This window comes from Perognathus longimembris, chromosome 21 (genome assembly GCF_023159225.1).
Source record: "Perognathus longimembris pacificus isolate PPM17 chromosome 21, ASM2315922v1, whole genome shotgun sequence".
Classification (NCBI taxonomy): domain Eukaryota; kingdom Metazoa; phylum Chordata; class Mammalia; order Rodentia; family Heteromyidae; genus Perognathus; species Perognathus longimembris.
Genome location: NC_063181.1, coordinates 32918370 through 32945632, shown reverse-complemented (window position 1 = coordinate 32945632; position 27263 = coordinate 32918370). Strand labels below are relative to the sequence as shown.

Below are 27263 nucleotides of genomic sequence, written 5' to 3'. Positions count from 1 at the left end.
ATGTGGTGCTGGGGAATTGAACCCAGGGCCTCATGTATACGAGGCAAGCACTCTTGCCACTAGGCCATATCCCCAGCCCCAGTTAGGAGTTTTATGAAACATTCAAAAAGATATATGTGAGCCAGTTGCCAATTGCTCATGGCTGTAATCCTAGCTACTTAGGAGGCTGAGAACTGAGGATCACAGTTTGAAGCCTGTCTGGGCATGAAAGCCTGTGAGACTCTTTTCCCCAATTAGCCGCCAGAAATGCTGGAAGTGGGGCTGTGGCTCAAGTGGTAGAGTGCTAGGTAGCCTTGAGCACAAAGGCTCAGGGTGAACATGCAAATCCTGAGTTCAAGTCCCAGGACTGATACATACACAAGAAAAGATGTATGTGATTCATATCTAGATTCTTGTATGAAATGGACACAGCATAGTATGATTGGTATTTTGCAGACCAAATAAGATAGATAATGTGAAATAATTTGAAGCTGTTTTTTTCCCTCTACAAGACAGGATCTCATTATTAAAACTAGGCTGGCCTAGAACTTGTGGTTCTCTTGCCTCAGTTTCACAAGTACTGGGATTCCTGGTGTGTACTACTCATTTAAACCTGGCTGATATTTTAGGCCTCTTAGTGGTATACACCTACTATAGAGATATTCAGAATCCTTTTCAATTTTTTTTGTTCATGTGTTACCTTTGATCTGGACAATTAGACAGTAAAAAATACAAACATTTTCAGTCTTATATATGTTGTCTTATGTATATACTTATATATTTGGAGGCTTACTTTTTATCTACTGATATGCATATATGGCATTTGAGTGTTCATACCATTTTATCCATTAGAGTTGAGGCCTTAATAGTCATTTCCTCACCAGTGCTAACATTCAGGAATACCTTTTAAATGTGAATCTCATCTCGTAGAGAAAACCATTTTTACATGTACCAGAATCAAGATATTCTAGTCTTTACATGATTTTTTTCTCCATCTGTCTGTCTCTTTTGTCTCTAATTTTGTTGGTGCATCAGGACTACTGAGCAAGTCAAATTTCTCTGTTTTCTGTTGTAAGTACTCTTGCTGTTGATACTGTTTGTCCCTGGGACTTCTGGCAGTCCCCTCTCCTAGCCCTGCTCTACTATCTTTTCATGGCATGTTGGCTTCTCTTTTTCAACTTACCTTTTTGATGATTTTGTTTTTCTTTTGCATTTCATTTGCCCCCTCATAAGTTGGCTTAGCCTTGCAAGTCTGTACCTAAGGGAGTGAAAATGACCCTTTCCACCTTAGGTGCTAGAGCTTGTGTCCCCTGGCTTGGCATGCCTTGAATACCAAAAGCTGGCTTGGCCCCAAGAAGTGCTGTGGCTACAGCACTGGTTTGAGGGACTGCTCTGCTATATCATGGGGATACTGGAATTTTTTTTTTTTGATAAGTTAAGGCTGCTGGCTTGGTACAGGTAATACATTTTACTGGTAAATTTCCCTGAATCGTCCTGAGTTAAAAGACAGAGTGGCACTCAGTAAGAGCGCGAGGGAAAGACAGTGGACGAGTTAGTGATGGTGTGCATGCTGGTAACTTGCAAGTTGCAAATAGTTGTTTTTTTCTTTTGTTGGTCAGAGTGGTATTTTTTAATTGTTATTATTAAGTAGTTGTACAAAGGGGTTCCAGTTGTTTCTTCTTCTTTTCTTTTTTTTTTTTTTTTGGCCAGTCCTGGGGCTTGGACTCAGGGCCTGAGCACTGTCCCTGGCTTCTTCTTGCTCAAGGCTAGCACTCTGCCACTTGAGCCACAGCGCCACTTCTGGCCTTTTTCTGTATATGTGGTGCTGGGGAATCGAACCCAGGGCCTCATGTATATGAGGCAGGCACTCTTGCCACTAGGCCATATCCCCAGCCCACCAGTTGTTTCTTTTTAACTGAAAACTTTAAGCTTATTAAAACAGCAGAATCTGAGTTAATCTTGTGATCACAAACTATGAACTAGTCTGAAAATAACAGGGGGATCCACATTTGCCTCTAATCGTGGCCTTTGTACACACTACATGCTGTTCCTCTTCTGTCTTGCTACATAAAAAGAATGATAGCAATTTGCTTAAATACTTCTACTTTTATACCTTCATTGACCACAGTTCTTTTCTGTAAGTACCCAGCTCTGGACTAGGACTCTCTTAGGAGATATCTTGTCTGTGACTTTTAGAGCAATAAAGACTTTTTAAAGACTTTTGTGCAGCGTGGTGATTTTCCTGATGAACGTCAAAGTCAAGGGAGTAACAATCAGACTAGAATGTCTGTAGGCTAAGGCTATACTATCAAAAAGGCTTTGTAGATGTGTAATTAAACAATGTAGGAGTCAGAGTACTGGTGTTGACAACACATGGAAGCACATGAAATAATCTTTCAGAGAATGAGCCTAGCTGTCATTCTTTGCCCTGTCTTTTGGGACAAGATTCAGAGACCGCAAAGGGGTCTCTCTCTGTCTCTACCATGCACATGTGTGACTTGCGTGGTGCTGTTTGCTTTGGCTTCTCTTTGCAACACTGCCCTCTGCTCCACCTTATACCTTCAGAGTTATCATTGTAATTTCAAACTGGCTTGCCTGTTTTCTTCTCTTTCTAGGAGTGGCTGTAAGGTGAAGAAATATGAAACTCAGTCTCTGGCTGTGGATACTTGCTCTCAAGTAAGTCTGTGCCTGTTACCAAAATAATTCTTAGACTAGTTGGTCCCCAGATAGAGTTTGTAACCCAACAGGTAGCTCAAGAAAAATCTGCACTGGCTGCCCGAGTATTCAGCTTTAAGAAAAACATTGTTGTGTCCATGTCCTGAGGTCCAGGAAGGCCCTAGAAGACAGGAAACTGTTTTCACAATGAAAAGTAAAGTCTCACTTTTTTTGAAAATTCCCAATCTGAGTCTTACAAAGGAATATCGCCACAGATTATAAAACCTTCCAAGATATCAAACAGAAGAAATATTGGAACTTGGTTGGCATAGGAACTGACTCTGTTCCCTTCTTAGAACCTGCATAATATATAATCATACTTACAACTTACATAATGTATTATCTTTTATTTTGTTTTTGCTAGTCCTGGGGCTTGAGCTCAGTTCCTGGGCACTGTCCCTGGCTTATTTTTGCTCAAGGCTAGCACTCTACCACTTGAGCCACAGCACCACTTTTGGCTTTTTCTGTTTATGTGGTGGAACTGAACCCAGGGCTTTATGCATGCTGGACAAGCACTCTACCACTAGGCCACATTCCCAGCCTGAGATATTTTTAAAAATATATTTAAATATAATTACATAAATTTACTCATAACAGTTATGGAACACAATTTAAGATCATTCTGGGCAACTTGTACAGAAACTTATACATAGTTTAAGCTGTTTTTTAAAAAGCCAAGGAGGTATTTGAGTTATTTTTGAGTGTTACAAATGTATGAAAGGTTCTCAGATTTGGCAAATCAGATAACAAGAACTTGGAGAAATTTACTTTTGATTTGCTAAAAACAAAAATCCCTTACTTTACTGCAAAAGTTTTAAAATTGGTATAGTAGCTACTTTGGGATTTGATAATTCTTATAAAAACTTGCATTATTTTCAGGATGAGTTGCATATTAACAGTTGTAATAGCAATTCTCCAGAAGAAAAATATTAACAATTTACACTTAGGATCAAGGAAAAAATATTTTTAAATGTTTTTAAAGTGAAACTTAGGATAGAGAGACTTGAACAGACTTTTACTGATATAAGTGTATTTCAACAGGATGTGATACAGAATTACAAAGTGAAGTAGAAGTGAAATATAATTACAAATTCAGAAATAGGAATAATGTCTATTTATGACTATTGAAGAACTGTTTAGCTAGAAATCAGTGGCTCACATCTGTAATCCGATCTTGGTTCAATACCAGCCAAGACCAAGAAGTTCCAGAGACCCCTTCTTAATCCCATAGCTTGGTGCAATGACCCATACCAGTCTTCCGAAACTATGTGGGAGGCTGAGATTTGGAGGATCGTAGTTTCAGGTAAGCCCAAGCAGAAGAGTCTGAGAGACTTATCTCCACCAAGGGAGGTTGGACATGTTGTAGTGTCCCTGTGATCCCTGCAACTATGAGACATCTAAAACAGTCAGATATTGTTCTAAGTAGAATCCTGGCAGGAAACAAGACCCCATCTCATAAAGTAATCAGCAAAAAATGACTGGAGTCATGACTTAGCAGTTGAACACTGTCTGGCAAACATGAGGCCCTGAGTTCAAACCACAGTACTGTTCTCCCCACCAAAAATGAAGACATGTTAGTATACATTTGTGTGAGAGAGAGTGTGTGAATGCGTATGTGCATGTGCTCATCTTGGGGCTTAAACTTAAGGCCTTGGCACTGTCTCTGAGTTTTTTTACTCAAGGCTATCTAGAGCTCTACTATCTGAGCCACATCTCCACGTTGGCTTTTTCCTGCATGGGCTGGCTGTGAACTGTGATCCTCAGATCTTAGCTTCTACTGAGTAGCTAGGATTACAGGCATGAACCACTGGTACCCAGCTGGTTTATGTACTTTTAAAATGGGTCACTAGCTATCAGATTACTGGAGGAACCTAAGTTGTATTAAGCAAGTATATTTAGAATATTCCAAATCCTTTGAGGTTTAAAGATAATTTGTTCTCTTGAAGTTGTTTAATTATTATAATTTCAAAGGTACATATTCCAAAAAGATTTTAGATGTGGCTTGAAAATACAATGAGTTATGTGGACTTTCAAAAAATAATTAGGAGGAGCTGGGCACCAGTGGCTCAGGCCTATAATCTTAGCTACTTAGGAGACTGAGATCTGAGGATCGTGGTGCAAAGCCAGCCCGGGCAGTAAAAGTCTAAGACTCTTCTTATCTCCAATTAACCACCAGAAAAACCGCAAGTGGTGCTATGGGTCAAAGTGGTAGAGTACTAGTCTTGAGCTGAGGAGCTCAGGAACAGTGCCCAGGCCCAGAGTTCAAGCCCCATGACTGAAAAAAAATAAGTATATGAGCATGAAAACTACTGTTTTCAGTTAATTAAGCTTATAAATTTAAATTTAGACTAGAGAGCCAAGCTCTTATGGCTCACACCTGTAACTTCAGCATCTTAGAAGGCTGAGGTCTGAGGATCACAGTACAAAGCTAGCATGAGCAGGAAATTCTGTGAGACTGTTTTCTCCAGTTAACCATCAAAGCAAAGTGAAACTGGCTGAAAGGGTAGAGCACCAGCTGCTAAGATAAAAAGCTAAAGCTTAACACCCAGGCCCTGAGTTCAAGCTCTAGTACTGACCCCCAAAAGCATTAATTAAAAGGTTTGGCACCAATGGCTCATGCCTGGAGCCAATCCAGGCAGAAAATCCTAGGCTAGAGGCACAGCTCAAGTGATTAGATTGCCAGCTGTGAGCAAGGAAGCTGCAAGGATGCAAGGCCACTGAAATCTGACTCTAGTACTAGGAGAAAAACAAAAGGCAAGAAAACCTCAACATTTTCAAACCAGAGACTCAAGCTACAGAAGCTAGGTTCCAGATAGCACCACAGTTCATAACTGGGAATCTAGCTTTCTCCCCACTTTAGACCTGCATCTCTCATTAATTCTCTGTGTGGAATAGTGACCACTTGCTCCATTGCTGACATGGTCCATTATTTGCCTCCTAACTGGTAGTGTCTGTTCTTGCACTCCCAGGATGAAGAAGCAGTGACCTCCCAGATTCCAGACATTTCTAATAGAGATGGCCATGCGACTGATGAGGAGAAACTGGCATCCACATCATGTGGTCAGAAATCAGCAGGGGCCGAGGTGAAAGGTGAGCCAGAGGAAGACCTGGAGTACTTTGAATGTTCCAATGTTCCTGTGTCTACCATAAATCATGCGTTTTCATCCTCAGAAGCAGGTAAGCCTAGAAATGCCTGAAAGCTTAAAGCAGGAGGTACCTTAGAGCAATTAGAGAATTGGGTCACTTGAGGAGTAGATTAGGGTGCTGATCTATGCTTTGCAGTAGCAAAGCTTTTGTAGACAAAGCATGTCTACAGAAGAGATACAGCAAAGTGCTTATCCAAGTAGGAAGATGTTCAGGAGACACTGATTGAACTTCCCTATAATTCTCCAGTAATATAGCCATATCAAGTATATCACATAAATATGTGGTTTGGGGCAATTAAGCTCATTATTTGACTCAGAAATTATAACTACCATGATAGCACCTAACCGCACATAAACATTGCTCTAGTGATCCTCACTGGTTATGCTTTTCACTATTCTTCAGAGAAATAGAGTAAGGCATAGAGGTTAAGAAGCTTGACCACTCACTGCCTTACATATGAAGCTGTAACCCTCTGTAATTCACTTTGACAATAAAGGGGGAAAAAGAAGCTTGACCAACATCACTTGGTTAGCTTTGAGGAGGAAATGAGTATCTTTTTATGCCCTTTGTACAGTTGATGTCTGGGACCTCTATCACAAAAATGAGACTAATGGGGAAAACATACAAGTTAATCTAAGGGCCTTTTTGAATTAGCATCTTATAACCTGTTTCTAGAGGAAACCTGCTTCAAGGGAGAAGGACAGAGAGCTCCTTGCTTCTGCTGCTTCCTCAAATGCTGAGATGTAGTATTTGGGGTAGTATTTCTGAATACTACTACTTGTAAATGGTAGAATTAGATTGCAAGATAAGCAGTCTGCTTCCATGTCCTTTAATACCAGTGCTAAAGTGTGAAGTGATTATTTTCATATTCCTGTCACCAAATAGTAGGTTGACTTATTTGGTATACATAAAATCCTAACATTCTAACCGAATCTAGCCTTACCATATATAGCACTCCTGGCTTTTATACTTTTTTGTTGTTGTTGTTGTTGTTGTTGTTGTTGTTTTGCTTGCATTCTACCACATGAGCCACCGTGCCACTTCTGGTTTCCTGGTAGTTAATTGGAGATAAGAGTCTCATGGACTTTCCTACTCGGGCTGGCTTTGAGGTTGGATCCTCAAAGCTCAGCCTCCTGAGTAGCTAGGATTACAGGTGTGAGCCACCGGTGCCTAGCTTATACTTAGAATTTTTAGTTATGATTTTCCATCCAACAGGAGAAACATGGGAACTTATTTCCCTGTCCTCCAGTCCTCAGTTTCCTATCTATCTGTTAATGAACTTTCTGTTGCTACAACTGTCGGAGACAAGCCACTTGTGAGCAAAAAGGCTGATTTGGTTCATTGTTCTAGAAGTTTCAGTCCATGATCAGGTGGACCTCTTGCTTTTAAGCCTCTGATAGGTAGGGATCCTATGGTTGAGCAGAACTGCTTACCTGGGAAAGGGGCCTGGAGTCCCACAATCATCTTCAAGGACATGTACCTAGTGACCCAAAGACCTCTCTGTAGGTCCTTCTTAAGGGTCCCATCACCTCCCAATAGTGCCACCCTGGGGACCAATCTTTTAGCACATAGGACTTGGAGAAACATTACAGATCCACTCATAATAAAATAACTGTACAGACACTGCCTGTAATTTCTTTCTCAAAGCCTTGTTCACTATTGTCCTAGATACCTAGATACTTTCTCAAGGTTAATCCTTAGTACTCTTGTGCCACCTTTTGTTTTTCCACATATCTGAAACATTTTCTTGCCATTTCTTACAGAAATTCTGCTATTCTTTCAGGTGTGTCACAAATGTTCCTTGGATCCCACTGTACTGTCTGCTCTCACCACTATTTCTTCTGTTCCACAACACCTAGTGACAGCGTAGAAAGGGGACTTACAAATTCTCAAAGTCAGGGTTGACTGTGAGAGGCCTGCCTTAGTTTTCCTCTGGTACAAGTATATGGCAAATATTTTTTGAAATATATTCTTCCTCACTGGAGGAAATTTCTTACACAGGAATTATTAGAGACAGCTCTAGTAGCTAAAGTGCTGTCCTCGATGTTGGTAAATTGGCTAGTTGTCTTTGGAACCATGGTAACAGATTTAAACAAAGGTGTTTCAGTGTGACTGATTACCTCTGTCAAAGGAACAGGCAAAGGCTGTGGGTCATGTGTAGAAGGGTCCATTGGCTCTGCTGTAAGACTGTTTCCTGGAGGGAGTCCAGGGAGATGTGCATCTTGATGGATATGTACAGGAATGAGAATGTCATACAACCTGGAAAGGACCCTGCCACATTGGTAAAATTCTCACTGGTTTTCTTCATGTACCGGACAAATAGAATAGGAGAACGTAGTCAGAATTTGGGGATACTCTTAAGAGATGTAAGCAGTGGAATAATGGTCATGTTTGTGTTTCAAATAATCATCGACTAAAATAGTACCTACAGGAAAGATTGTGGCTTTAAATTTTTGTGGGTTTTTTATATCTTCTTTATATTTTCTTAAATGAGAACACAATCTTTTGCTTCTTTTTTTTTCTTTTTTAATGTCACTTATAGTGGTAAAGTAAAAAATAGAACTGATAAAAGGAAACCAGTTAGAAGAGTATAGAAAAGATAATGAACATATTTTTTAAGCTTGAAATTTAAAGATTATTATTTTTCTGTTGCATTAATTACATTGAGGGTGTCTTTCCAGGTAAGAATTTAAATTCTTTTAGACTTGGTAATGAAATAGAGTTCAGTGTTAGACTTTCCTTCTGAAATAATTCCATGGTATTAAACTTTCAATGGACACAAGGGGGCAGCCTTGTGCTTTTTGCCAGAGGATTTACTGCATTCTTCTTTTAACATGGAACAAATGCTCACTAGAATGTCGGTGCTCTGTTAAAATCTTGAAATGCTCTTGATGTGTTTGTTCAATTTGGCTTACATGGAGTTTCTGAGCCTTTCACAAGGAAGGAAAGGACTCAATTTTGGGGGGAAAACTATAAAAATAACTTTCTATGTTTTAGGCATAGAGAAAGAAACATGCCAGAAGATGGAAAAAGATGGCTTCGCTGTGCTTGTAAGTTCCTAAACTTGGAGGCATGGATTGGGGCTCAGGTTTCTTTCAGTAATTGTTTTGAAGCCTATGTTAATTTGTTAAATAAATTCTAATATATATATATACATATATATACGCACGTATGTATGTATATATATTGCAGCAGGTGCCTGACTACATGGCAGGTCTGAGAAAGGCTGAATCTGAGATAAATTAAGAACAAGATCATTATTTTCAAGTAAGCTTAGACTTGTAAAAGGAATACAGAAAATCTTGTATACGCCAGGCACTGGTGGTTCTTACCTGTTATACTAGCTACTCAGGAGGCAAAGATCTAAGGATTGTAGTTCAAAGCTAGTCTGGGCAGAAAAGTCCATGATACTCTTATCTCCAATTAACTATCAAAATCCAAAAGTGGAGGTGTGGCTCAAGTGGTAGAGTGCTAGCCTTGGGCATTAAAGCTCAGGCACAGTGCCTAGGCCTGGATCTGACACATTTAAAAACATCTTATATGTCTTTCACCCATTAGTATATTAGTATTGCACATGACTATGCATATATACATATATATACATATATATGTGTATTATATATATATATATATAATGTTACTTAGTTTCTTTACCCAAGGAACTTGCAGTTTATGCAGAATGTTTTATACAATAGCCACTAGTCACATGGTGTTTTGTTTGTTTTTAGTGGCATGGGGGTAAAGAACTTAGGGTAAATTAACCTTCTTTTCTTGAGCCCATGGTTAGTACCAGTCTTCTAAAAGACGATGGCAACTTTGTAACCAGTTTTACTATTTCTAGACTTGATCTCTCATCCTTTGGCATAAACCAGCCAGTTCCTTTTAAAGTTTGCCAAGGGTGATGCTTCCTGGTATCTTCAGTGTGTAAAAACAATGAAGCAATGATAAGAGAAGTTATGTTGAGTAGACAAAGCATTGTCTATGTGGCTACAGAATCAGGTGGTTTTCCCAGTACTTGAAACTAGCTCTTTTAAATATCCTGATGTGTACTTCGTGCATCTATAAAGTGAGCAGTAGTACCTGTCTGCTTGCTTCATCATGGTGGCTGGGAGAAAAAGAGTAAAGGGTAATTGAAAGACTCAAGAGTATAGTAAAGTACTGGGTTTTAAAAAGGGTAGAAAAGAATAGTAGCATATACTTGTCTCCAGGGCCAGCTATTATATGTTACAACTTCTTAGAAACAATCTCATATGAACTTCCTGGCATAAATTAGTTTGTACTTCCTTAAAACTTTGAAAAGACATTGTGTCTTTTCAAAGACACAAAGACATTGTGTGGTATCTGTGTTCACAGGAAGTCTATAGTCAGGACACTATGGAATAGGCATCAAGGAATGTCTCTCTTGGTCCTTAAATCATGAGGGACCAGGAGAAAGAATAAGAAATAAGAAACTAGATCTTTTCAGAAGAATATAATTGACTTATTCAGGCAGCTTCATTAAACACATGCTTGGTTCTGATTCAGTCCTAGAGAAGTCATATGGCCAATTTTTGTACTAGTAGATTCTATGTACTTTTCACATTGTTTTTAAGCAGTAAGTCCTAGGAAACTGAGGAGAGTGGCTAAAGTAGGCCACAGCATAAATTCTTGCCTCAACCACCTTACGACATTCTTCACAGAAATAGAAAATTAAAACCCTAAAATTAATATGGAAATATAAAAGACCAGAATAGTCAAAGCAATTCTACGGAATGCTTGGAGATACCACAATATCTTTGACTTATATGACTTTGACTTATATGACAGAGCCATAGTAACAAAAGCAGCATTATACTGGTACATGGTCTATTCCATGTACATGAGTGGAATAGAATATTAGACCCAGAAATAAGTAAATAAATAAACTTAGGGCCTGGACAGTGTCCTTGAACTTTTTTGCTTAAGGCTAGCACTCTACCACTTGAGCCACTGTTCAACTTCCAACTTTGGTAATTAATTGGAAAAAAGAGTCACACAGACTTTTCTACCCAGGCTGGCTTCAAAGCATGATCCTCAGCTCTCACCTTCCCGAGTAGCGAGGGTTACAAGCATGAGCCACCAGTTCTTGGCCTTATTTTTGTTGTTTTTGAGAAAAATTGGTGTTGATTGCTATAGCGGTTACACTAATTTTCATTCCACCAACACTGTATGAGGACCTCTTTTCTCTACCCTGCATCTTCCCTGACATTTGTTGGTGTTGTTTTCCTGGAAATAACCATTCTTACTGAAGTGATTTCGGAATAGCTTTGATTGTTATTTCCTTTATGGCTAAGGTTGTGGAGCATTTTTTTTCATGTATTTATTTGTTAAGTTCAGTTGCCCATGTAGTGATAGGATTATGTGTTCCAATGTCATTGGAATTTTGATGGGAATTACTTTGAATCTGTAGATTGCTATTGGTAATATAGCCTTTTTCACAAAATTCTGCCCATCAATGAACATGGTATGTCTTTCTATCTTCTAGAAGAGAGTTTTCTTTCTCAATATTTATTGTGGAAGTCTTTTATATCCTTGGTTAGATTTGGTCCTGTGGTTTTTATTTTATTTTAGTGTTTTGGGCTTTTTTTTTGCCAGTCCTCAGGGCCAGGGCACTGTCTGGGGCTTCTTTCGCTCAAGGCTAGCACCACTTGAGCCACAGTACCACTTCTGGCTTTTGTTGTTTATGTGGTGCTGAGCAATTGAACCCAGGGCTTCATGCATTCTAGGCAAGCACTCTACCACTGAGCCACATTCCCAGCCCCCCCCCCTTTTTTTGCTAGTGTGAGTGGGATTGTTTTCCTAGTTTCTTTTCCTCTGTGTAATTATTAGTGTATAGGAAAGTTTGTGGTTTTTTTTTTTTTTCCTTTTACTTTTTGGTCAGTTCTGAGGCTTGAACTCTAGGCCTGAGAAGTGTCCTTGAGCTTTTGTGCTCAGGCTACCACTCTACCACTTGAGCCACAGATATACTTTCATTCAGCTTTTTAAAAAATATAGTTTAGTGGAGATTAAGAATCTCATGGACTTTCATGCCTGGGCTGGCTTTGAACCACAGTCCTCAGATCTCAGCTTCCTGAGTAGTTTAGGATTACAGTTATGAGCCACTGGCAAAAGTGTTTATCAGATCTCAGAATTTTCTGGTAGAGAAATAGGAAATTTTCTTGACAGAAAGTCAGGCACAAGTTGACTTCCATATCCAGGGGTATGTTGGCTACCTACAAATTACTTCAAAACTTAGTGGCTTAAAACAGCAAACTCATTGTTCCTACAGGTTAGGAACCTTGGGATAGTTTTGCTGGCGTTCTCTCACTAAGGACCTTTCATGATCAAGCTGTTGACAAAGCTGCAATTGACTGAACTTGACTTAGGGTAGATTTACTTCCAAGCTTATTCAAATCATTCTTGGTCACATGAGCCTTTCCATAGAGCCTCCCAATACACAGAAGCTACAGTCTTTATGCATCCTATTTTCAAAAATAGTATCACTAGGATATGGCTAAAGTCATATGAATCCAGATTCATATAGATTCATAAAGTCACCCAAAAGTCCTAGTGATAGAGGCTTCTATCCCACATGCCCTCTGGTTCTGGTAGTAGAACTATACCTACATGGAAAGAGAGGTTCCGGGGTGGTCTTGGACAGCTTGAGCTGCCCTCCCACAAATGGTACAGGAAAATGGGCCCTTTCAGCTGGTAGCTTTTGTTTCTGTAGCTGAGATCTGTGAGGCTGTATGCTAAAAATTGTGTGTGTGTGTGTGTGTGTGTGTGTGTGTGTGTGTGTGTGGCGTTTAGAGAGTAGGTAAGGCTATAACAACTTTGGATTTGGACTTGGTTCAAACAAGATACTAGACAATGAACTGATTATAAGTAGGCAACTAACCTATCAGTATACTTAGACTTTAGATTAAGATTATCCTCGGGTCATTTTGGCATTTGGATATTCTCCAACTATTAGATCACAGATGTATGCAAAACTTTATTTCTCAGCTTTTTCACTTATGGCAGTACTCTACTGCTTGAGCCACACTTTCACTTCCAGCTTTTAGCTAGAGATGTCTTGGATTTGTCTACTAGGGCTATTTTGAACTCAGAATTTTAGATCTCAGCTAGAATAACTGGAGTTATAAGCTTGATCCACTGGTACTGGGCTAGAACCATATTTCTTTATATGATAGTATAGCTAGATAGTTATTTTAGAGCTATCTTCATGCTATTCCTTCTGCAAGCATATTTTTAAGGGGTGTGAATTTTGATATGAGGAGGTTTTTGAAGGATACTTAGTGTTAAATAGGCAAAAGCTGAACTATAACCCTTTCTCCACAGTCTTCTGCAGACAAAGCTCCAGTATCCGTAGCGTGTGGAGGTGAGAGCCCCCTGGATGGGATCTGCCTAAGCGAATCTGATAAGACAGCCGTACTCACCTTGATCAGAGAAGAGGTAAAAGATGTACTCGTTCTATCTGCTTATCACTTTGTTTCTTTGCAAAGCCCATTTGCCATCCCCAAATTCCAGCTGCTGGCCCAAGGTGCCTCAGCTTGCAAGTTTTTACCCCTGCAGCAGATGGGCTCACTTAAAAGGCACTTCATAACAATCAGTGCTGTGCAGGAGTCCTGACATGCTGGAATTTGGTGACAAGCTGATCTTCTCTGAAACATACACAAGAATTTTGTATACTTCTTTATCTGTTATTCTGAATTGCTAAACTTTACTAACTCTGATCCGTTGTGTAGAGAATATATGCTCATGGCTAAGAATGGTTTAAATTTTAGGCTTGTAGCAACATTAAAATGTTGTCTGATACCATCTCTTCTTTAAATAAGTCAGTTCTGCAGTTCCTGTTTAAGACAGGTGACTGCTATGCCTTTCCAAGTGACCTGAAAATTAGCAAAGGCACTGTTGTGTATTAGTCTATTTTATTTCTGTGCTGTATTTTACATGTTTGGCTTGTGTGTTTCTTAAATACCAACCCCCTTTTTAAAGGAGGCCTAGAAATTTTATTTTACAGCACTCAAAAAAGTAGTTAAGTATCTCTGCTATTGATCTTCCCAAGATCTTTCTATAGAACTGGCTCAAATGGTAGAGCACTTGCCTAGAAAGCACAAAAGTCCCTGAATCTACTTTGTATAATAGCCTTATTCTGGCTATAGGAGATGCCTTCCTATGGTCAAAACTTGGAAGTACTGGTCAAAAGGCTCCCCACTCATCCCATCTTACAAGGGAGGGAAATGACTTCATCTTCTTCATGAGAGTTACCTATGAGATGAATACTTAATGGATCAAAGTAAAGATGTACTTGGCCACCTAAAGCACACCGATGGCTTCTTGATTCTTGAGATCTTTACTGAAAGCTCTAAAAGGGAGAATATATGAAGAAGAAAGCACCATAAAGAAGTGTACTGAAAGGTAGGAGTAGTCCAGTAAAAATAAAATTGAGGTAGTGAGTTTAGAGTATTTCTTTCCATATAGCAAGAGCATCCCAAATATGGAAATGGGTTCTGCTGTGAACAACAAGGTCCTACCTGAACAGATGGAACCCATGGTAGTATGCATCCGGAACCTCCTCTGACTCCATTCTTCTTTTCATATCTCTCTGTATCTCCCCTCCCCACCCCATCTCTCTCTTCTTTTATTCTGGTATCGGGGCTTGAACTCAGCCTGAGTACTGTCTCTTAGCTTCTTTGCTCAGGATGGCATTCTGCCATTGAGCTCCACTTTGAGCTTTTGCTGGTTAATTGGAGATAAGAGTCTCACAGATTCTCCTGCCTGGGATGGATCTGAACCACTCTCCTAAGATCTCAGCCTTCTGAGTAGCTAGCATTACAGGCCACCAGCACCCAGGTGTTTCTTTATTAGCATAAGTTATTGAAGAGAGCTTTCATTGTGATATGTATATAATGTATATCCCAAACAACTCCTCCCACTTTCTTACTCTCCCCATTTCCTGCCCCTTTTAAAAACAATTTTACAGGTTTTATTGTTCTATTTTAATATATGCAAATAAACTATATCCTCTTACTGCAGTCTTATCAAGCAATTAGAAACTTCTACTGCTTGGGCACTGTACATCACTATAGTCCTAGCACTTTGAAGGCTGAGACAGGAAGATCCAGAGTTTCCACTTAGTGAGACTTTGTCTCAAAACAAAACAAATTCACACAGTTTGTTATTACCACATTAATTTTTGGGAACTATTCCATACCCTTCCTTGGTGGCTCTGTTCCAGTATCCTGAGACTGCACTTTTCCAAATATTTATGAACATTATATATAGATACTGAAGTTTCTTACTCCTAATATCAGTGGAACATATTGTGTGTTATTAATGTCTCTAATCTCAGATTCTAAGTGTAATAGACTTTATTATAAAACCAGACTCTATTATAACCTAGATAATCACTAAAGAGATTGAAGCAAATGAATGGAAGAAAAAATATGAAGAAACCCGACAAGAAGTCTTGGAGATGAGGTTAGCCTCGAGGTGGGGGTGGGAGCTGATACCTTTGTGCTTTGTTAGATATGATATACAACTGTCTGCATGTGAACCAACTGCTGACAACTTGGGGTTTTGTGATTTCTGTTCCTTGAGAATATCATTGTGTAGGTTGTTACTGACTAGTCAGGTACTCAAATGTGTTTGAGTTTCCAGACAATTATATGTAAGCAAAATCACATAATTCTTGTCTTTTTAAAGAAATCAACACAAATGTATGCAAAAATAGCCACTTGGAATACAGAGTAATAAGATTTATTTATATATTTATGATACATTTAATTTTGGAAACACATTCATAATATTTTTAAAAGGTTAGTTATACAGGGTAGCTTCAAATTACATAATCATTTAAAAAATTTTTCTTTATACATAATGAAATTTTTAAAAGCTTGTTAACAGGAAACAAAATTGACTTTTAAGTTGAAATCTTTGTTTTTCCTGTTCACGCATAACATCAAAGAAGACAGATTAAAAAGCCTGATTAATTCTTATTCTACACAGCCAGCACTTTTTCATTAGAATGTTTAAAATAATACCATTCTAACTTGTGGCTCCTGTACTACTTGGTTTGGGAGCATTTCCTGGGTGTTAGGCCTTTTGTGGCACCCAACAAGGTAGACACACAGTAAGGGACAAGGCAAAGAGTAGTCATTCTTACTGAGGAAGCCACAGGGAAGAACTCTGCATGGGCAGGAGCAGAAGACAGTGAGAGGTTAACCTGAGTGAGTGATCTTTATGAAAGACTGAATAAGACTTAGAATTAGGACACCAAACTAGCAACTAAATCAGAAGGCACCAAGAACTTGACAGGGTAGATGAGGGCTAGGAAGGGCTGACATCAGATGTCTCAGTCTCATAAGAAAAGCCATGAATTATGTCTTTAATTTACGAAAAATTGATTTGTTGGAGGGTGCCCGTGGCTCATGCCTACATCCTACCCACTCAGGAGGCTAAGATAAGAGAATTGCGGTTCCAAAGCCCACTCTGGCAAGGAAATCTGTGAGACTCTTATCTCCAGTTAAACACTAGAAAGCTAGAAATGGAGCTGTGGCTCAAGTGGTAGAGCACTAGTCTTGAGCAAAAAAGCTCAGGGACAGCACCCAGGCCCTGAGTTCAAGCCCCAGGACCAACACACACACACACACACACACACACACACACACACACACACACACGATTTGTATAAGTAGGATTAATCTGCTCTCCTGGGGTATTCAGATAGGTACATAGAATAAAAGACTTATTAAGAAAAACCTTGGGCTGGGGATATAGCCTAGTGGCAAGAGTGCCTGCCTCGGATACACGAGGCCCTAGGTTCGATTCCCCAGCACCACATATACAGAAAACGGCCAGAAGCGGCGCTGTGGCTCAAGTGGCAGAGTGCTAGCCTTGAGCGGGAAGAAGCCAGGGACAGTGCTCAGGCCCTGAGTCCAAGGCCCAGGACTGGCCAAAAAAAAAAACAAAAAAAAAAAGAAAGAAAGAAAAACCTTTTATGACTAGGCTAGCTGAGTAGTAGAGCACCCACCTGGCCTATGTGAGGCCTTGCTAAGCACTTGAAAGACAGCAAAAGAAAGACAACCACCTGCTTCTGTGCTGAGAACATACTTGAAGTTTAGCAAATGTTCTATTAGGAAAAAAAAAGAAGGGTACAAAACAAGTGGGTTATGGAAATTGTCAGCATACATTCATGAGTTATAGACAGCATTCCTCTTCCATTGTTGGAAAATTCTCTTCTGATACTATTTTTCCCCCTTAGGAAAATTGTGGCTGAATATGAAAAGACCATTGCCCAAATGATTGGTAAGGAGACCATTGCCCACATGATTGGTAAGGAGAAAGACTTTAGGGCCTGAGCCATGGAGCCTGCCTTAGCCATAACCATACCACACACTGGTGGCGTAGAAGCAACAGACGTTTGTTCTTCTCGGTTTGGGAGCTGAGGGGTGGGGCGGGATCAGGACTCCGGCAGGTTCTTGTGTCTGGCAAGGGACTATTCCTCTTATCCTTCTCACTTCATCCTCACATGCTGGCCAGAAGGGCTAGCTAGCTCTCCAGAGTCTGTTTTTAAATTGACACATATTTGTGATTAAAAGTGATTAAGGGAGGCTGGGAATGTGGCTTAGGGGTAGAGTGCTTGCCTAGCATGCATGAAGCCCTGAGTTTGATTCCTTAGCACCACATAAATAAAAAATAACTAAAAGAAAATTAAGAGAGGAAAAAAATACTTTAAAAAATGAATATGGGACACAGTGTGATAAATTGATTGATGAATACAATATGTGTAAACAAATCAGGGTAATTTACCTTTCCTTCTCCTTGAACATTTATCATTTCTTTGTTATGGGACCCAATTGCTATGCTCTTTCTAGTTCCTTATAAAATATGAATTCTTAAAAAGATTGCTGCCTTACTCCACTGTAAAACATTGACTTATTCCTCCTGCATTTTGGAGGCTTGTCACTCACCTTCTGCTGTCTCACAAACTCACAGCCTTTTCTAACCTCCAGCAACCAATACTCTGTTCAGTAAGGGGCTTGAACTCTGGGCCTGGGCGCTCTTCAGCTCAAGGGTAACGCTCTAACACTTGAGCCACAGTGCCACATCCCATTTTCTGATGGTTAATTGGAGATGAGTCTCACAGACTTTCCTTCCCATCTAGCCTCTACTTTTGTGAAATCATCTCATTTAACCTCCACACATCACTGAAAATGTTCAGTATTTGCCTGTCTGTGCCTGGCTTATTTCACTTAACATAATGTTCTTTAATCTAGGGTTCAAGAGACAGGAATGGGCCAAGACAAGACCCCCGGGGACCTAATTCCTTCCCTTTGACCCTATTTCCCCAACTTCCTACCACCTCCCAAAATAGTGCAGCCAGCTGAAAAATAAGTATTCACTTTAGGAGCTGATGGGTAAAAGTTCTTACTCAAATTGTAACACCTCTTCAGACACCATACATATTCTGTCACTTTGGGGACTTCTTTTCAACATGCAGATGGGAATAGGGGGCAGGGAGTATAAACAGTCAGACCATAGGGGAAACCATAGTAAGTATATTTTATACTTATAGCAAACACTGAATCAATGAAAAAAAGCACATGGATTCTCAGGAGCATAATGGGGCTAGTTTCTTGCAAGTTGCTGCTCATAACATTTTCATCAGTTGATCAGTTTATAACTTTATCTTATTTATGTGTGTTTCTTTTTACAGAGGCCTCACTTAATATAGATTGTTGACTTATTTTTGTTTTTTTTTTTTTCCAGACCTGGGGTTTGAACTCAGGGCCTGAGCACTGTCCCTGGCTTCTTTTTGCTCAAGGCTAGTACTCTACCACTTGAGCTTTCTCTATATATGTGGTGCTGAGGAATCGGACCTAGGGCTTCATGTGTACAAGACGAGCAGTTTACCACTAGGCCATATTCCCAGCCCAGATTGTTGACTTAATAACATTGAACTTTAGCCAGAAGTGCTTCAACTCAGGTGGAGAAAGTTTACATACCCCAAGACACATCCCAGCCTTGTCATGCTTAGAAACACCAAGCAACATTTCAGCATTGTCTTTGAGGCCACCAACAGAAGTGCATATCGGTGGCCTTAAAGAGACTACAGCAAGGATACTTGTTTATAGTATGAACCAAGAAGGCAGAGCATAGCCTTCAGCCTCAAATGTGAAAGTATGCATTAAGTGAATACAAATTATAGTTACATGTCCACAATAACTGCAGAAGCCCCTGAGTGTTAATTTTGGGATTACAAGTACATTTTAATAAGTAGGCAAAGTCTTATTAGATACAGACTGCTAATTATAAGCATCTGCTGTATTTAGGTTCTTTTTTTTTTTTTTTGCCAGTCCTGGGGCTTGAACTCAGGGCCTAGGCACTGTTCCTGAGCTTTTTTTGCTCAAGGCTAGCACTCTACCACTTGAGCCACAACACCACTTCTATCCTTTTCTGTTTATGTGGAATCAAACCCAGGGCTTCATACATACTAGGCAAGCACTCTACCACCAAGCCATATTTCCAGACCCATCTTTGGGGTTTTTCTGTTGTTGGGGGTTTATTTCTTTGTTTTTGTCTCTGTAGAAAAGCTCTCCGTTGGCACTAACCTGTGGGTGGAGTGAGTCCTTATTTTGCAAGTTTAGATTTCTGTCCATTAGATTCAGTAGTACCTTTACAAAATTATAGTAACTGATCCTCTTGTGTTGAATTTAGAGCCTCTTTCTAGTGGCTGTTGTAAAGACTGGCTTCCAAAATCAAATCTGGTCTGATCTTCTACACTAAAGAACTGAAATGCTATTTTCTATTATCCACATCACCAACTGCCTTCACAACTCAGCCTTGGCTATGACTATCCAGTCTCTAGAATATTCTCCAGGTAGTTGCATGCTTTTACCCACAGTTATTTAAGGTCTCTATCCAAATCTCCACTTGAGAGAGGCCACTCTATAGATGACCGCTTCTCCCTCCTATTCTTCTTGCCTTGTTTTACTTTTTTCCATCACGGATTACTTTATATTTTCGTATTAGAATGGGGATTTTGTTATACCCATGGCTATGTCCCCACCACTGAGGCAAAAGGCAGACTCTGACCTTCCAAGATGCTTGACTAATTACTAAAGAAGTTGTCATCTTAATTTGTGATTCCCAGAAGATGAACAGAGGACAAGTATGACCTCTCAGAAGAGCTTTCAGCAGCTGACCATGGAGAAGGAGCAGGCCCTGGCTGACCTGAACTCCGTGGAGCGGTCACTTTCTGATCTCTTCAGAAGATACGAGAACCTGAAAAGTGTGCTAGAAGGCTTCAAGAAGGTAGTGTGTCCATTTCCACCTGTCTACTGGCCAGGGGTATGGTTTCTTGGTAATGGGTCAGCATATATGTCAAAGGACTGGTAACTTTCCACAGGAAGCTCAGGGTCTATTGGCCTGAACATTTCTAATTACAGTAAAGCTCCACTTTTTTTTCTGTCTCTCTCTCTGAGATCCCACAGGCAGCTGGGGGCTCTCTCATTCCACTGGGTTAAGCCAGTGATCCCGACATAACTAGAGTATGGTACAGTGAACAAGAACTGGAGCCCTCAGATCTTAGGAGGATCCTGGATTTGTTCTTTTTCATCATTCATCCTTCCAATATTAATAACAGTAAAAGGGATTATACTTGGATTTTTAAAAATTAATGTTGCATATTATGGAAGAAATTAAATAATCATTTAGTTGCATGTTAGTAATAAGACAAGTTTACAGAGCCAGGTACCAGTGGCTCACACCTGTAATCCTAGCTGCTCAGGAGGCTGATATCTGAGGATCATGGTTCAAAGCCAATCCAGGCAGGATAGTCTGTGAGACTCTTATCTTCAGTTAACTACCAGTAAAGTGGAAGTGTCACTGTGGCTCAAGTGGTAGAGCACTAGCCTTGAGCTGAAAAGCTCAGGGGAAGTGCCCAGGCTCAGAGTTCAAGCTCCCCCCTTGCCAAAAAACTTTTTTACAAGCAGTGAAATTTTGTGTGTGTGTGTGTGTGTGTACGTGTGTACGTGTGTGTGTGTGTGTACACAGCTATTGTTTCCAGGGCTTCACACACACTAGGTAGACATTCTACCCCTCAGCTATATGCACAAGCTTTAGAATTATTAATTTTCATGTTAAAATAGACCCCTTAAACTACTTAAAGACAACTAAAATATGTTAAAGAACAGCGAGTATTTGTGATAGTACTTGTGAAGCTGAGGCTGGAGAATCAAAATTCAAGGACAGCTGGGGCTACATAGTAAGATTCCACCTCAGAAGACCAAAAACATTTCCTAAATAAAAATGAGACAAGCCAAGTTATATAACATGGGGATCAAGCCACTGTTCAATATTAGTAAATGAACAGTATTGAAAATTCAGACATTAGGAAAGTACAGTAAAATAATGATTGTTTTCCTATTAAACAAAACAGCAGATTCATGGTACAAAAACAAAGATATCTGTCTGTTTAAAATTTTTACTTTGAAACAGAATGAAGAAGCCTTGAAAAAATGTGCTCAGGACTACTTAGCCAGAGTAAAACAAGAGGAGCAACGATACCAGGCCCTGAAAATCCATGCAGAAGAAAAACTAGACAAGTAAGTATGTATAAACTTGTGTTTCACTTTTCATAATATTGTGGACAGATTGGTAAAGACAGAAACTTCATTTTTCATCTAAAAATAATAGATACTTGTACATTTTGCTATTTGGATTCCTATTTGTAAAACTAAAATTCAAAACACAAAAAGTGTTTTACAACTTTAGGTTTCTGTTTGTGTGTGTGCAATGTTTCATTTGAACATTACGAAGTATAAAAAGGCATAGGATTCAACTTCTTACTCTAACTGGCATCTGCTAGAGTCCTTCGGGATGGGGAACATCTGGTCAAACGGCTGTCTAGACCTGAAAAATCATTTGATACATAATGGGACAGAGAAGTATTGCATCTACCTGTATTTATAATTTAGTATGGTTTATGAATGATGTTACGAATATCCAAATGGCTCTTGGCAGGAAAGAGGTTCCCTATTTCTGCTGATTGCTGATACCCCTAGGTAATCAGTATTCATTTCTATTTTGCCTTCTGAATACACATTTCTTCTCTCTTCATTTTAAACTGTGTATGTATGTGCATGCATGTGTGTACATATGTGTATGTGTGTGATGGTAAGGATTGAATGCAGGACTTTGTATATACTCTACCACTAAACTATTCTAGCCCTTCCCTTGCTTGTTTGCATAGTAATGTAATTTTAAAAATACTTTAGTGTCAATCTCTGAGGAACTTCCATATGGCATCATATTGTTGAAATGTATCATTTATTTAACAAATCCCTCTTGATGAACATTTAAAATATTTTCCACTACTATGATGCAGGAAAATGTTGTAGATTACTCTTTTGCATGCAAAGTTCCTTATGGATTGATACTGAAATATTTAACATTGTTAACTTGAACCACTCATCCACTTACAAAATGTTATTTTTTAAGGTAGCAAATGCATCAATCTTTTTTCAGTTTCTGAATTCCATGTCTTAGTAACAAAGAGCTTCTCTGTGCTGGGTATACAGTAGTCTATCTGTTTTCTTTAAAGTGCTTTTCTGGCTTAATTTTTTTTTAATGTTCAATCTTCAAATGATTGAGTATTCTGATTGTATTTGTCTCTCATTCCCTTTGCTATTCATCTACTCTCTCTTACCCGCCCCCCCCCCCCCAAGCTTTTAGCTTCCTGATTGACCATAACTTTTTAAAATTTTGTTTTGTGCCAATCCTGGGGCTTGAACTCAGGACCTAGGCACTGTCCCTGAGCTTGTGTGCTCAGCTAGCGCCCTACCACTTGAGCCTCCACTGCATTTCTCATTTTTTGTGTGCTTAATTTTAGATAATGTGTCATAGACTTTCTTGACCTGGCTGGCTTTGGATCTTGATCCTCAGATCTCAGCTTCCTGACTGGCTAGGATCATGGGTGTGAGCCACCAGCACCTCACCTGGCTTAATTTTTTTATTCCTTAAGTTCAATAAAATTTTAAAAATGTATCCCAGGAACTAATGTCTTAACTTCATTTTTTCCCTAAAAAGTAGCACCATATAAACAGTCCTGTTTATAAAAACTTTTTTCTATTTCCATAGGTCCTGAGTGTTCCCTGATCATGCAGTCAGTTCTTTTCAGTATACGTTTTTAGGAAGTCAGTATTTAATATCCTGACTCTACCTGGGCCAGTGGCTAACCATGTGCTTTTTGTCTCTTTTATTCTAAACAACAACAAAACCCATCATAAACAGAGCCAATGAAGAAATTGCTCAGGTTCGCACCAAGGCAAAGGCTGAGAGTGCAGCCCTCCACGCTGGCCTCCGAAAGGAGCAGATGAAGGTGGAGTCCCTGGAGAGGGCTCTTCAGCAGAAGGTATGGCAGAGGCTTGGTGTGGACAATCTCTGAAACACTTGCTTGTCCTCCACAGAGGCGCAGATGGGACCTGGGTGTTTAGCTCACCATGGACGTGGGTGAAAGTGGCTTTGCCTTTCTAACTTAAACTCTCCCACTGATTCAGAGTAGACTCGTGATATTATTAACCTTTCATGCATGTCTTATAGAATTTGTTTGCTGAAGGTACAGAGAGGATGTTGGGTTTTACCTGACATGCAGAGGACCAAACACTTCTTAGTAGGATCACAAGACCTTTCATTTCTGCTTGGTTTTTTATACAGTACATGGAGACATCTTCCCCTTTCATTGCTTTAGTTTATTGGCTCTCAGTTATGGGCAGTTTTCCCTACTAGGGGACATTAAGCAATGTCTGGAGATTAATTGGTTGTCATGACTGGGAGAAGCTTCTGGTGTCTAGCATCTTACAGTGTACAGGATGGCCCCACATCAACTACATATCTAGCTGTAGACAAATTAAAGTCAGTGTCAGTGTTGGAACCCAAATATAACTGTTCACTGCCTGACAGGCCAACTTATTAGGTGTTGAAGCAAGGAAAATGACTTTATTCAAAGGCTGGCAATGAGAAGACCTGTATCCAGGGTCCATTGTTGGTGTTTGGATAGGTGGGTGATGGGTATTTCCCAAATGGTGAGCACATTCTCATAGTGGGTAGGCCAGACTGTGTATCAAATTGTAATTGCTAGTCACAGGATGCATTTCTGTTCTGCACATCTCAAGAACAGTTCCTTAGGCTATTCTTGTCACTGATGAGTTTTTTTCCTGTGTAGTTCCTTGTTACAGTATGCCAGCTGGAGAGGGTGACTGCCCCAAGGGCAAATTTACTGTAATAGAAGAAACCTTTCTTAATGCTGGGTTCTGGTAGCAGTGTCCTATTTCCCACTACTAAGCATTTTTTAGCTCATCATTTTTCTACCATGTTTTTACTGACTCTGTCTTCAAAAAAGCACTTAAGCTGGTGACAGCCCCTGAGCTCAAGCATGGCAGTCAGCAGCCCCTCAGTGTCCTTGAGACATGCAGACTCCAGACTCTAATCCCTGAGCTGCTGACAACTGAGTAAGACCCTGATACTTGTGTTTTTCGCATGTCCTCCGCATATTTCCTGTGATAAGAAGTAGGAATGGAAAGGTTCATGGACAGGCTTTAGGCTCATCCTTGACTCCGTCTAGACTCAACACCATGAGTACCTGCACATTGTCTGGGCTGAAAGTACATGGCCATGGCCTCCCTTTCCTTAGAGATGCAGAAAGTAACATATCACTAAGTTAAGATATCTCCGTAAGTCTGTCTAGCTATGATTGCCTTTTTCAGAACACATGCCTGTGTAATTGTATTATCTATCTTTCAGAACCAAGAAATTGAAGAACTGACAAAAATTTGTGATGAGCTGATTGCAAAACTGGGGAAGACTGACTGAAATTCCTCCCGTTAGCTCAGCAGGTCTGCCATGTTATCTTGCGTTACCCAGGAAGAATTTGTCCCTTTGCAGAGGAAAAAAAAAAAAAAAAGCACATCCCCCTGCTGCCTGTCCTGCTTTGCTGCCAGTGCCTGGAAGACCCCGGAGTCCACCGGTCAGGAAGGAGCAAAGCCTGCGGTGCCCGTCTCCAGGCTCCCAGGGGTGGGGCCAGTCACACAGGCTGCTGAGTCTATGTGTGATTTCTCTATTTTTGGTTCATCTTCACATCATCTTTTCTTTTCTCGTTTAATTTCTAACTTTTTGGCCACTGTTTGGGCTCTTATCTATTCTCCGCTGTTTGATATTTCATGACCAAGTTAATCTTTTGACTTTTAGTATCTGGATTTATTGCAGGAGATAATTTGACCTTTTGTTACTTCTTGTTTATAAACAAAGAGCTCTTTTATGTACATACTCCTATCCATACATACATGTCTATATATGCTGCTGCTTTTTCCCCAAAGCATAATTACTTAAGAACTTTTCTATAGAAGAACATACGTCCATATTTAAAATCCTACTTTAAAACAGAGCCCTGACTCCAAATGCCAACTTAGCAATTTAGGGGCTGAACACAGTGGTATGTGTCTGTAGTCCCAGCAACTCAGGAGGCTGAGGCAGGCAGATGGTTTGAACCCAGGAGAAAAAGGCTAGCCTGGGCAACATAGCAAGATCCTGTCTCAAAAATAAATAAATTAAGTAAATAGATAAATAAATAAGTGGTAAGTTGTGGTAGCACATCCAAGATGTTCCAAGTCAAGAACTATATAAAAAATACAAAAGAGCTAGGAGTGTGGAGTAAGTGTTAGAGCACTTGCCTATGCACAGCCCTGGATTTAGTTCCCAGTACCTCTCTATTCCTCAAATGAGATTGAGTATGTGAAGGCTGAAGATTTGGGTTTCAAGCTTGGAGAAGACTTTTTGCCAAAATAAATCAGTGTGCCAGTCTGAAAATCAGCTTACTGGGAAACATTGCAAAAGATCGTTTGAATACTGAGGAGGGAGTCAGGGAGGATGTACACACAGACAAAAGCAGACTCCTCAGACCCATACCAAGTCCATTCAGTGGTGGAATGTTAACCCAGAATGGAACCTTTTCACATTATGCTAGTGAGTTACTGGACAGGCAATGTGAAATGCATTAAAATGCTAACACACTCTTTTGTCTTAATTGTACACCCCCAAATCCTCATGGTGATATGCACTATATTCAATACATACTTGTTTTCCTACTTCTGTAAAACTGTTGCATGAGCCAACTTCAGCAACGAATTGTGCCTCCCAGAGACTATATCTTGCAAATGAGTATTTCTTTAGCAGTATATTATTCATGTGGGTATAATCTTTAGCCCCAGGGAGGCCAGTAATGTCTTTTCAAGGCAGAATCCATGTTTTACCAATATACATTTATCACAATTGGTGCTTAGGCTGTATTTTAAAGCCTATTGTCTTAACATTCTGTACAAAAAACAACAGCAATTTTTTTGTGGTTGGAGAACTGGCTTGACAATCATTTGGGCTTTGAAAGTAACCACTGTGGCTTAATGTAAATGCTGTGCCAGAGTCCTAGTGCCCAGTGCAAGTGTCTTCTGGTAGTGTAACCAGTTTCTTCTTAATCCTCTGCTACAAGGGAAATGAGCTTTGCATTTTGCAGAAATAGTATGAAATTGTTTGCTGCTGCGTTTTGGTGACTTATCTATGTTTACTTGCTCAAATCTTAACTTACTTTCATACAAAATGTCTATAGTGGTCTCCATTATACATCCATAGTCATCTTTTTTCTCTTGCAGTGCCAGGATTTTGCACATGCTCGGCAAGTGCTATGCCACTGACCTATATTATCAGCCTCATAGTCATCTGTATGAGCTTACTTTGTATTTTGAAAGTACATCCATACCATGTGTGAAAATGGGGGTGACAACACTTCTTCCCTAACACATTGGTAGAAGAGACTTAAGAACTTGACCCCACTGAATAAAGTTGCTGCTCAAGGGAGCTAGCAAGGGCCCTTGGTGAGTAGGATTTGCCGCTGGCCTCTCAGATGTAACTATTATGAGGAAATGTTTACCATTTTGGTTTGACAGATGGCTCCTCTCCAACAAGAATAAAAATGTAGCTTTTACAACTGACAAATCAAAAGATTATACTAAGAATGAAATATATTTGTTTTTCTTTTAAAAATAAATCCCTCCCATTTAAAAAAAAAAAGCTTTTAGCACTCTGGAGAGAGTAAGAACATAGTCAAGTTTACTTCATCATATGTGGGAGCCAAGTTACTTATTTGTTAGGCAATGAACAGAACAAGCTTGGGGTGTGGTGGTCCATGCCTGTGATTCCAGCACTCTAGAGGCACAATGATTGAGAGTTTGAGGTCAGCCTGAGCTGCTTAAAGAGATCCTGTCTCACAAAACCAAGAGGTACGGGCTGGGAATATGGCCTAGTGACAAGAGTGCTTGCCCTGTATATATATGAGGCCCTGGGTTCAATTCTCAAGCATCACATATATAGAA

At 39.8% G+C, this 27263-nt stretch overlaps 1 protein-coding gene and 1 long non-coding RNA gene across 3 annotated transcripts in view; both read left to right on the top strand.

Annotated features, from left to right (window-relative positions):
- Tacc1 (transforming acidic coiled-coil containing protein 1) overlaps nucleotides 1-27046 on the top strand; it is a 66161-nt gene extending 39115 nt beyond the window's left edge. Inside the window, exons 4-14 of one of the 2 annotated variants that reach the window (XM_048330932.1) lie at nucleotides 2595-2655; nucleotides 5658-5871; nucleotides 8839-8895; nucleotides 12062-12067; nucleotides 13178-13293; nucleotides 15245-15321; nucleotides 17105-17148; nucleotides 19997-20157; nucleotides 21343-21449; nucleotides 23137-23257; nucleotides 24646-27046. In XM_048330932.1, coding sequence (XP_048186889.1) covers nucleotides 2595-2655; nucleotides 5658-5871; nucleotides 8839-8895; nucleotides 12062-12067; nucleotides 13178-13293; nucleotides 15245-15321; nucleotides 17105-17148; nucleotides 19997-20157; nucleotides 21343-21449; nucleotides 23137-23257; nucleotides 24646-24714 — 1033 coding nt within the window. In that variant the 3' untranslated portion in view covers nucleotides 24715-27046. Of the gene's footprint in view, nucleotides 1-2594; nucleotides 2656-5657; nucleotides 5872-8838; nucleotides 8912-12061; nucleotides 12068-13177; nucleotides 13294-15244; nucleotides 15322-17104; nucleotides 17149-19996; nucleotides 20158-21342; nucleotides 21450-23136; nucleotides 23258-24645 lie in introns of those variants that run through there. The other variant, XM_048330933.1, reaches the window with a different exon arrangement.
- On the top strand, nucleotides 88-2200 carry LOC125339689. The gene is made up of 2 exons (XR_007208588.1): nucleotides 88-1648; nucleotides 1881-2200. It is a non-coding gene; the product is annotated as an uncharacterized LOC125339689 (long non-coding RNA).
- Nucleotides 27047-27263: the final 217 nt, after the last annotated feature.